Here is a 12,202-nt window from a genome sequence, read left to right as displayed (position 1 = left end):
GAGAGAGAGAGAGAGAGAGAGAGAGAGAGAGAGAGAGAGAGAGAGAGAAGAGAATGTTGACATCCTCTTGGCAGTAAGCCAACACTATTCTTCATATTAAGGAGTGGGTGAAAGATTTGGAGCCCATACTCCTGTCATAGCTGGCTAGCTTCTTGGGAATCTGGAATGCATTATCTTTCTTTGCTCCCTAATTATCAGAAGGGATCCAGAGACCTTTACCTGGTGAAGAACACGGGTTTGCATGAGAGCTGCTGCTTTGCTCCTTGGTATCACCCTTTCAGAGGGAGAGCTTCTGACTCTAACCTATATATTTCTTTTCAAAACAAATAAGCTTCTATTTTCAAAAGATGTTTAAACTTCCTTGTGCTTTCTAGTATCTTAGACTAGAGCCTTAGCTTCAGCTCCAACTTGAAAATTAATGATGATGGAATGTGATGATCATTACTATCCAAAGTACATGTATGAAGACACGAATTGATGAGACTATACTATGTATACAACCAGAGATATGAAAAATTGTGCTCTATATATGTAATAAGAATTGTAATGCATTCTTCTGTCATATATAAATTTAAAAAATTACATAAATAAATCAATAAATAAAAAGAAAATAAGAAAAAGCAAATGCTTTAATTTTTTCTAGTTAGACAAATAACATTGTAAAAGTATTTATACATTTATTTATCTGATACATTTTATCTGACATCTCCTACATGTCATGCTTCAAGGATAGAGCCAGGAAGATAAATGCTGTCATTACCTCTTGGAAATTTAGTCTAGCATTACCAAAAATATATATAAAAAAAACTTCTTTAAAAGCATCTGAAAAACCTCAGTACACAGAGATAACCACTTCTTTCTGATTTTTTTTATGTGATTTGTCCTTTAAATTTCAGATACAACCACTTCATCTGTTTTTATTCCCATATCCTCAACTTTCTTGCACCTTTGTCCTTCATTTCCCCCATGGGACAAATTTCCAGTTCGTGAGCATCTAATCATCTACCTATGTAATGTTTGGCTCTGGACTAAAAAAAAAAAAAGAAAAAAAAAGAAAGAAAAAGAAAGAAAGAAAGAAAGAAAAAAAGAAACTATTCAGAATGTTAATTTTAATCCCAAGGAGCTTGTTCTATTTTATATGTTTGAGATTTTGAATTTTCCACACCTATGAAATACTAATTATTGAGTTATAGAGGTATTTCCCACTAAATTAAATTAATAGACTTACTCATTTTATAGTTTAATGGGGGAATGTTAAAAGTTGAGCGACACCTTATTTTTAATGGCAAAAAAGTGATAAATATCTAAATGCCCATCAATAAGAGACTAGTTAAATAAACAATGAACATCTGTAGGATGGAATAATATGAACCAATTAAAATAGTTTGCTGACAAAAAGAAAACTAGTAAACATGGAAAGATACCTATAACAAGTTGTTGACTAAAAAAACAGATTATTTTATAGACTAAGATATGTTGTTTTCATTTGTGTAAAATTGGATGTACATGTATATACACACACACATTTATGTAAAAGGATTCAATGTATTTGTTCACATTCTATTGTATAAGAGATGTTTAGTAAATACATTGTGGTAGATGTCCATGTCATAGGGGGAAATCAAATAATGTATATAAATTGCATATTTGTGAGAAAACATTTGGTTGACTAAAAGTACTTTCCCCCTTATTTCTAGAATAATGAGCTACAAAGCAGATTGGACTATTTAACAGAAACCCAATCCAAAACTGAAGTGGAAACCAGAGAGATTGGAGTGGGATGTGACCTTCTACCCAGGTATTTAAGAATTTCCTGTATTTTTTTGACCCAGATTCTTCTTTGACTTAAGAAAATACTTTCACTGGATGGTTAATTACAGAATTTCATTCTTTCTACCAAAAATATTTCTGCAAAACTAAGCGGTGGTTGTTGAGGGTTCAGAATGGTTTCCGTGGGAACAGAGACATTATATAAGGTAGAGGGGATATTGAAGGAGAGACCTGGAAAAGCTACTTTGAAAGAGAAATTGGACATACCAGTGAGTGCAAGTATTTGTTCATTCATTCACTCCGCAACTAGATGTTGATACCTCCCCTGTGACACTGAAAGCAGTGAGATTTGGTTCGTGCCACACAGTAGAGTCTGGAAGGACAGACAGATATGTAGCAGACATTGATGACAGTATGAGAGGGTGGTGCAAGGTGCCTTGGTAATGTTGAAGAAAGAGGGTCTAAATCTTGAACCAGATACTTCTGTTCCCCAGTGCTGTAGCAGAGTATTATCTAGCATTTGGTCTGGTTCATGTATAAACAATCTGCTTCTGTCACATTTGTGATGTCGATAGCCTGGTTGGTTCAGGGCATGCCTGGGCCAGGACTGGCTTCTTCATTGTTAAGCTGCTCTTCATGCCCAGGCCTGTGTCCCTCCTGAGTGAGATTGGAGCCTGTGCCTTAGTAGTCTGCCCTTGATAACTAACTTCTCATTTCTAGTTGCTCACAACTGTGCCTGGCCTAAAGAGGACATAAAACAAATTTACAACAAGGATACACATGTGACTTGTGATCTAGCTAGTCAAAGTCACAAAATGCCTTATATCCTGTGTGCAAAAGGGGATTCTTGCATAAGTGGGGGCCTTTGTGTGTGTTGTACTAACACTGGTGGCCCAGAAAAATGTTGAATCCTGGAAAATTGAATGGTTATATCTGGTGGGAAAGAGTGATAAGCCAGTCACCAAGCTGGGATGAGAGTCCTTGGTTCCGGCTTCCTAAATGCCAGCAGGAATGCTTCTGGCAGGTCATTCTTGGTTGGACCTCAATGTCCTGGTCTCTATCATCTGTAATGTTATAAGAGAAAACCTCATTGCCCACCCTACTTGACTTTTTAAAAATTTATTAAGGATGCTTTTTTTTTGCTCATTAAAATAAGCCACTCATCATCCTCAAAGAAATTATCAAAAGCAGCATAAAGCTCTTTTTTTTTTTTTTTTTGACAGTGTTCTTATTTACATTTCTTGTCTTCTGGTAAAGACAAGGCAATTTTGTCATTCTGATAAAATTAACGGAAAATGTTAAAAAAATATACATAAATAGACTGTTTCATCAATGTGTGATACAGTGTATGTGATGAAAATATAACTAAAAAGAGTGATTGATTGTGTTCAGGGACTCTTTTTGAAATATAAATAATTTGGCCATTTTTGTTTTTCAAGAACCAAGTGGTTTAGTCCACTCTAATTGCCCACATAATAAATCTTGTTTGGCTAAGCCGGGTACAAAACTATGTCTGAAACCAATAAATTGTTTGTTTTCTAATTCCCACATTTTGTCTTAAAACAAGCTTTTCAATTTGTATGTCCAAGCAGAGCCTGAGGCAAACTTTTATGGCTAAGTTATGAAACCACAAAGAGGTTTTCATAATGGAAGTGCTGACAGACCCTTAACTTATGGCCACGGTGAACTTGGAAGCCGCTTCAGTATCTAAAAGCAGCTTTTCCATAAATGTAACATTTGGTTTCCCCCAGGATCCATCTTAGCACTTTAACTACCTGGGTCAGTCAGCAGAGGAAATGAAAACTACATAGCCACATTTCCGAAAAGGCAGAGTCATATTTCATGCATTTCCTCACAATTATTTATTAAGTGCCTACTATGTGAAAGGCACAGGGCAGGCAGTTCCTGCTGGTGAGGGTGCAGGAGTTTGGGAGATAACTCAGGGCAGTGGTTTTCCACCTGTGCTTCTTGGAACTGCCTCGCTCTGAGCCAAGGCTCCTGGAAAGGCCTCACGGCTGGGGGTGAGGAAGGGTTAGTGAGGTCCTGACCTGGGGGCCTCCCTCCCTCCCCACAACAATCTGAGTCCGTTTTGAATATTGGATTCCAAGTAAGATTTTGTTTGAATAGAGTTCTGTGGTCAGAAATAAATTGGACTCTCCCATCCCTGTCCTAGTTGAATCCCTTTGTTTTACAGGCCACAGAACAGAACCCCACAGAAATAAAGTGACTCGCTAGAAGCCACGCAGCTGGGGTTAGAAGCAGGCCTGAGTCTTGGAGTACATTGTAGCTGGAAAATACTTGATAGAGTTGCTAAATTGTGTCATGTATGTTTTAACAAAATTTCTGGTTATTACTTGGACTTCAGACTTGTGTCTAATTAATAAAAGAGTCCATGGTGTTTTCCAGAATATTTTTTGAACAGTCACCTCCAGAATATTTTCAATCAATCAAAGTATTGAATTAAACCTCAATTACACAAAAGTGCTTTGTTCTTACACCCTATTTTCTGACTAAGAACTGAGCAGTGTGGTCTAATTGGGGAGTCTAGATGCCCTGGATTCCCTGTCCCACTAGCTGCTACTGATTGCAGCCTTGGGCAAATTATCTAACCTCTCTGAAACCTCAACTCTTTTATCCTTAAAAAGGGGATGAAGAAAATAATTTCAAATCTCACTGGATTGCCTGCCTGTCTGAGACTAGTCTTCCCCTAAGTGGAATCTATTCAGTACCCTCTCCCTGCCCCTACTGTCTCCTCTTCAACTTCTGCCCCTCTGTCTAACGTTTGTGTTCTTGAATTTCTGGTGAGCAAGGATCTCTTAAGGTGAGGGGAGAGAAAAGGGTAAGGAGTGACTCACTGTAAGTTCAGAGGCTTTTAAACACCTTTCTCCTTTTTTTTTTTCCTTCCTTCCTTCCTTCCTTCCTTCCTTCCTTCCTTCCTTCCTTCCTTTTTAAAGACAGAGAAGTTCGGTTTGAAAAGTATGATACATGTTAATTAAAGCCATGGAGAACAATTTCAGATTGTCTAGCCTTCATTTACAGAGAAAAGCGAAAATCCAAAAGAAAAAGAGGCTTTTCTTTCTTCTGCCTTTAGTGAATTGAAACATGGTTTCCAGGAAATTCATCAATGATGCCTTAATAGGTACAATTTGATGAAAAAGAAAAAAAAAAACATTCCCCATGATCATAAGTGCACAGCACATAGTATGTGCTTTAAAATGCTCACATTTTCACATTTCTGTTGTAGAGATTGGAATGCAAAGTCAACTTTTGGTCAAAAGCTTTGTTTTCTGATTCTGCTAATACTGCCCCCCCCCCCCATGTGGAGGAGGAGGATTGCCCTTTTGTGGATTAATAAAAGGTTAACAATAGCCTGAATGTGTTAAAGAAAATAGGTGAATTTCAGTTCTGTGGTTGAAATTATTTGTGCTCTTGAAATCCTGTTGTTTCCTAGTGACCTGCTTTAGCAAAATATGCCACTTTTTTTTTTTTTTGGAAGGTTGGGATATGAGTGCCTGTTGTTGAAACCCAGAAGGTTCACCTTTATAAATATTTCTGCATTTTATGGGCTTTTAGAATATTGTCACCAGAGACCATTTCTGTTTTGAGGAATTTTCACAGGAGTTGGCACAAATTGCCATCTGGTTTCTGCCCCTGCCATTTGCCTACACTGCCTGGTCAGGTCTCCAGGGACTCCTGAAGTGCCAGGTCCCATGGATTTCTCTTCATGGAAGGTGACACTGGGACCACTCACTCCTCAAAATTCCCTTGGTCTCTGGTGTCCATTGTCATCTCTATGTAAAATGACAGCTGTGTCCAGCCTGTGTGAGCTGCTGGAGTCATGAAGATGACTGAGATGTGGTTTTTCCCCTCAGAGAAATTATACCTAGCAATGGAGACAAATATATACAACAAGTGCAACATGAGATGCTTCCTGTGGCTGAGCCTGTATGAAAGAGTCATTTTCAAGGTGTCTATGCGGGATGGAAAACATGGGAAGACATGGTGGATGTCTGGAGGGGGACATGTGAAGTTTAAGATCTGGCCACCATGCTTCTGATACACCCTGCACCACTTTGTGAATGATTGGATGTGGGAAGTTAGGGGAAAGGTTGACTCTCATATTTCATATGCTTTTCATCCTTGCTTTAGTCAGCACGAGCAATATAGCTTTGCTATGCAGTAATCCACAAATCTCAGTGGCTCAGCACTATAAATATTAATTTTTCACATCATAGTCAAAGACAGGTTGTATTAGCCCCACTCCACAGAGTCATTCAGGAACCCAACATTCTTTTTTTTTAATTTTTAAATTTCTTTTTAGTTATACATGGCAGTAGAATGTATTCTGACATATCATATTTACATGAAGTATAGTTACCCATTTTTGTGGTAGTACATGATGTGGCGTTACACTGGTCATGTATTCATAGATGAACATAGAAAAATTATGTCTGATGCATTCTACTGTCTTTCCCATTCCTATCTCCCCTTTTGTTCCCCCATTCCTCCCTATTCAATCTGGTGAACCTCGACTCTCCCACCCCAACTATTGTGAATCAGCATCCATGTATCAGAGAGAACATTGGCTTTTGGTTTTGGGGGATTGGCTTATTTCACTTAGCATGATAGTCTCCAGTTCTATCCATTTACAAGCAAATGCCTATTTAAAAAATTTTTTTTTTGTAGTTGTAGATGGACAGAATGCCTTTATATTATTTGGGTTTTTTTTTTAATTTTTATGTAGTGCTGAGGATCAAACCCAGTGCCTCATGCATGCTAGGCAAGTGGTCTACTACTGAACTACAGCCCCAGCCCAGCAAATGCCTATTTTGAGTGAGCATCTGCATATCAGAGAGAACATCAGGCCTTTGGTTTTTCAGAATTGGCTTATTTCATTTTTTTGTAATTGGCTTATTTCTTTTCTCCAATGAATGTTTTTGGTGCCTTTGTCTAATATGAGATAACTGTATTTATGTGGGTTTGTCTCTGTGCCTTATATTCTGTACCATTCATCTTCATGTTTGTTTTGGTGCCAATACCTTGCCATTTTTGTTACTGTAGCTTTGTAGTATAATTTAAGGTCTGGTATTGTGATGTCTCCTGCTTCACTTTTCTTGGTAAAGATTTCTTTGGCTATTCTGCACCTCTTACTTTCCCAAATGAACTTCATGACTGCTTTTTTTTATTTCTATGAAGAATGTCATCAGAACCTTAATAGGAATTGCATTGAATTTGTACAGTATGGCCATTTTGACAATATTGATTCTGCCTATCCAAGAGCATGGGAGATCTTTTTATCTTCTAAGGTCTTCTTCAATTTCTTTCTTTAGTGTAGTTTTCATTGTAGAAGTCTCACACCTCTTTTGTTAGATTGATTCCCAAGTATTTTATTTTCTTTGAGGCTATTGTGAATGTGATAGTATTCCTAATTTCTCTTTCAGTTGATTCATCACTGATGTATAGGAACATGATTGATTTATGAGTGTTAATTTTATATCCTGCTACTTTGCTGATATGTGTATAATGGAACCCAAGATTCTTTCATCTAGTGATCTCCTGGGCTTTTAGAGTCCTCCTGGATCCTCCACTGCATTGTCTGCATAAAAGGGAAAGGAGAGGGAGCATGGAGGAATATGTGGAAAGGCAGTAAGAGCTAAGCCTGAAGTAATGTGAATCATTTCTGCCCACTTAGTCACATGGCTCACCTAACTGTAAGAGAAGCTAGGAAATTTAATTGAGTTATATATCCAGAAGGATTAAAATGGGTTATGTCTCCATTTTAGTCTCATTCTCCTGTTAATTCTGCCTCCTAAATATCTCCCTGAACTTGCTACTTCACCTCTGATACTCCTGTTGGAATTCTCATCTCTTTTTCACTTCCTAACCACCAAGAATTTGCTAACCTACCTTCAGGCCATCTTTTCCATAGATAACTTTCAGCAATTCCAGAGAAATCTTGCTAGAATAAAAATACATCATGGTTTCCTATCCCCTCCTGAATTCCTTAGCAAGGCACTCAGGGTCCTTCTCCACTTGTCTCTTTTTCTGCCACTTTTTATTATGAACTCCTTGCTTTACTAATACATGTCTCTGTTGCTCACCCTCCTTTGCCCTGGCACATACGATCCCTTTGGCCTGAAGTTCCCATCTCCTCTTTGCCTACTCGATGATGCCAGGCATCCCTCAAGATTCACCTTCCCTGTGTAAATTCCCGGATGTGAATTTCTTGGTGATGCTAAATTGTTCTGCCCTTAATTAACTCTTCATGTGTTCATCTTCATTGCTCAAGGTCCTGAGAGGAAGGGAAAATTGAAGGAGTTCAAAGGGGCTATTTAGAAATGTTTGGGCAACTGTATGGGAAATAAACAAGAAATAGTGTTGTGCTCCAGAGCTGGCAACAGTGGAAGCCGTAACCACTTGTCTTAGTCTGTTTTATGTCGCTCTGGTTGCATTTCATGGTAGATGATATCACAATGTCGGGTGCACATGTGGAAAAAGAAAAAGAAGTCATGTGGTGACACAGGAAGCAAGAGTTTGAGGAGGGCCAATATTTGTTCTTTTTATAACAACCTGCTCTGAGAAACGAATACACCCCTACTAGCCTCAGTCCACTCTCACCAGACCATAAATCCAGCATGGGGTAGAGCCCTTTTCACCTAGGCCCCATCTCTTAAAGGTGCCACTACCTTTCCATGCCACACTGAGGACCAAGCTTCTAGCACATGAACCTTTGGTGGATACACCAATCCATATCCAAACCATAGCACCACCATAGGCCTGAAGAGGCAGGGGAGAATGCTGGTAAAAGAGAGCAAGGGCAGAAATGTAGCATTGGCCTTTGAGAGAGGAATGTACTAAGCTACCCAGCTGCAGCCTAGCTGGAAGAAACAAATGTCCTGACTCTCTGTCCATCCATTCTATGATTCTTAGCTGCCATTTCCAAGCTGATTAGAACAAAACAGAGAAGTTCATTGATGCTGACCTTCAAGTCAGCTTCCTAGAGCATACAACAAGTGAAGAGGGATGGAAAGTAGATCTGTATGAGCAAACAGAATATCCAACACAGCTCTTTACGTCTCTCTCATAGTACCTAACACATTATATTAAAGTTACTTATTTGCATGTCTTTCCTGCCAAGGTATGCACTCCTTGATTGTATGTTTTATATTTTTCGGAATCACTGATGCCTGGTACACCTTTAAAAGTTTCAAAAATTATGGTCTTGTCTTAATATATTTGGATTACTATTATAAAATACCATCAACTGAGAAGCTTGAAAAACAGAAACTTGTTTTTCACTCTTCTGGAAACCAGGAAGTCTAAAACCAAAATTTGGTTTCTGGTGAAAACCCACTTTCTGGCTTATGGATGACACCTTTTCCTCATGTCCTCTTGTGGCACATGAGATGATGGGTCTGTTTTATAGAGGCACTAATCTCACTCATGGGTGTCACACCCTTAGGACCTAATCACCTGTGAAGGCCCTGCTTCCTAAAGTTATCACCTTAAAGTTTGGATTTCAGCATGAGTTTGGAAGGACCAAAGCATTCAGTCCGTTGCAGGTCTCTTTTGTAATGTTTGAGTAAAATATTAAACTGCAGTTTTTTTGTTTTTTAAATGCTGAAAAACCATTTTAGAGAGTCGTCTTGCCATGTGAAGAATGTAGAGTTTTTTGTTTCTTCTTCCTGATCTGCCTTTTCTCATTTGCAGCCAAACAGGCAGGACTCGCGAGATTGTGATACCTTCTAGAAACTACACCCCGTACACGAGAGTCCTGGAGTTGACCATGAAGAAAACACTGACATAGGCATGTGGATACATGCACTTTCTACAGGTGGCAAAGCCCCTGAAACCTTGTGGCTTCAAGTCAGGAAAGGGTGACTGTTGCTTCTTCATATACACAGTGTGAACAGGAGTGGAAAATTGCTGAGCCTCTGACCTACTTCCAAGAGAGGAAGGAAAGTGAAGGCAGAGGGGACACAGAAAGAAGAGGTCTATAAGGTCATATTTCAGACACCCAACCAATGTTACCCTGCTGTACTGTATCGTCATTTATTTCTCATGTAGACACTGAAATCCTAACAGAATTTCACAATTTATTTTGTGTTTTGCTAGAGTTTGGTTGGGAAGGGAAAGGGCATTAGTTTGAAATTTCATGTTACTCATGCCAGGGTGGGTTATTATAGCATGAAAGTTTTGTTTACCCATAAAAGTATTAGAGACAGTGTTTCTCTGGCACAAAGAAGCCTCTTCACAAGAAGCATGAGCACCTGGAAAAACTTGAACCTCGAAGAAAGGATTCCCAATGTACAGTGCTCTCTCCTCTTGGTGTTGAGGGTCTGTGCAGGGTTGTAGGAGCCACCATTAGAGACTTGTGTGGGCCAGACAAGCTTCATTCTGATTGCTAATCTCTTATTTTAATTTGTGCCTTATGCCTTTGTAGGATCAGCTGAAATCACCATATTTATTCAACCTGTGATTTTTTTTTCACTTTAACTTAAAGAGAATTTTTTATGTTGTAGAAATTTAATCATTGGATGTTTTCAGTATCAATTGGTGTTTTTGTTGGAAGAATGAGTAATCTGTTCAGGCATGCTGTACTTTGATATTATTACCTATATCACATATGTTTAATAAATACCATATATTTTGTTCTACTAATAATGTTGTCTCTGTGTTTACTCCACGACCATGCAGAGGGATTCAGAGCAGACCAGGCTATAGAATGAGTGTAAAGGTCAGATCACAGTGATCTTTCATCCATCAGTATGAACTACAGAAGCATGGAAAAGCATAAGATTTTATGTGTGTATGTATGAGTGTGTGTTTCTTTTAATTTTCAAAATATATTTAGCTAACACACCTTCTCAAAAGAGTAAGTAAGATATATTCATGATCACAAAATGCAAAATTTGTTTTTCCTTGTAAAAATCCCCCACCCTTTTTCCAGGTTCTCCTTACCTCCCCCAGCTTAGAAAAAGAAAAAGAAAGCCCACAAAATTCAATGAATCACCGTGAGTTGGGATAAAGAGGAAAATGTGTGTTTTGGAGCCAAATTTGTGTACAAACTCTGGCTATGGGACCTTTAGCAAGCTGTCAACACTCTCTGATTATAGTTTCATCCCCTAATAACCCAGGAAAATCATACCTACTCAGTAGGCTAATGTAAGTAGCAAATGAGGTAATGCAGAAGGGGCTGGCCCAGGCAGAGCAGGCACCTGGGCATCCATTGCTGTCACTCTGGAGGTTGTTTTAAAGCACGGCTGGAAGTGTTCTAGTAGCAAGAAACCATGCACTGTAGAAATGACCAGAAAGGAGTATACATAGAGCAAAGACTGTTGTCAGGACCAGGAGATAGGGAAACTGGGCTCAGAGAGGGGCAGAGGGTCCCAGGAGCCGTGTACCCAAAGAGAAGCTGGTCTGGAAGCTATTTCTAAATGAATGCAATGACTTAAATAATGTCAGTTTAATGAGACCAAGACAGAAATAAAAACTGTTCTGTAAACATTTCTCCATTTCATCCTTTCTCTGTCTCTTAAAATGAGAAAGAAGAAAAAGGAAAGCTTTAGAGATTTTAAATTTAAAGAATGCCAGGAATCATTCTGTAGTGGGAGTCTTTGTATTTTAAATATACCTTCAACATGTGGAGAATTCTAAACATTGTGCACACTGAAACTGGAAGAAACTGAGAAAGAATCCTTTTAGATCCAATAATGCCAATAATGCTAACCCTCAATATGAAAGAGTGACATCCATCCACTTCATGAACATGAGTGTATGGTAGAACTGAGGGAGTGAACTCTAAAATTACAGAATAAATTTATGTCTCTGAAAGAATAGCAGTATATATAAAGGGTTTTTAAAAATAGCATTTTATAATAATGCTTCAAATTAGTATTTTCACTCCAGGCCTTCCAGACTTTCTTAAACACACACATGTATACTACTTATTATTATTTTAAGAATAAATTCAGCCCTCTACTGAGAAGCAGAATCATGTGGTTTTTAAGAGTCTAACTGCCTCAGCTCATTGACTAGTGTGTTCATTATAAGTTATAGAACCAACTGAGCCCCTGTAAAATGGGAATAGTGACAGTTTCTTCCTAATGGAGTTGATGCGGAGAACAAATGAGTTAGTCCTCATACAGTTCTTACAATAGTGCTTAGCACAAGTAAGTGCTTCTTCAATGCTATCTATCATCATTACATATTCTCATAACCATTTCTTGCTTATTATTATTATTATCATTTTTATATGTATAAACACATATAATCTACACTGTTGTATGTGTGTGTGTGTGTGTGTATGTGTGTGTGTGTGTTTGGTACTGAGGATTGAACCCAGGGACCCTTAACCCCTGAGCTACAGCCCCAGTCCTTTTCATTTTGAGACAGGGTCTCATTAAGTTGCTTAGAGCCTCACAAATTTGCT

At 38.4% G+C, this 12,202-nt stretch overlaps 1 protein-coding gene across 1 annotated transcript in view; it reads left to right on the top strand.

Annotated features, from left to right (window-relative positions):
• Window positions 1-10,431, top strand: part of LOC107138068 (myocardial zonula adherens protein) — a 94,423-nt gene extending 83,992 nt beyond the window's left edge. Inside the window, exons 12-13 of the mRNA XM_015480612.2 lie at window positions 1,698-1,798; window positions 9,481-10,431. Coding sequence (XP_015336098.1) covers window positions 1,698-1,798; window positions 9,481-9,577 — 198 coding nt within the window. The 3' untranslated portion in view covers window positions 9,578-10,431. The remainder of the gene's footprint in view (window positions 1-1,697; window positions 1,799-9,480) is intronic.
• The last annotated feature ends 1,771 nt before the right edge of the window (window positions 10,432-12,202 follow it).

This window comes from Marmota marmota, unplaced genomic scaffold (genome assembly GCF_001458135.2).
Source record: "Marmota marmota marmota unplaced genomic scaffold, marMar, whole genome shotgun sequence".
NCBI lineage: Eukaryota > Metazoa > Chordata > Mammalia > Rodentia > Sciuridae > Marmota > Marmota marmota.
The sequence above is the reverse complement of the archived record's forward strand: the minus strand, read 5'-3'. Positions and strand labels throughout refer to the sequence as shown.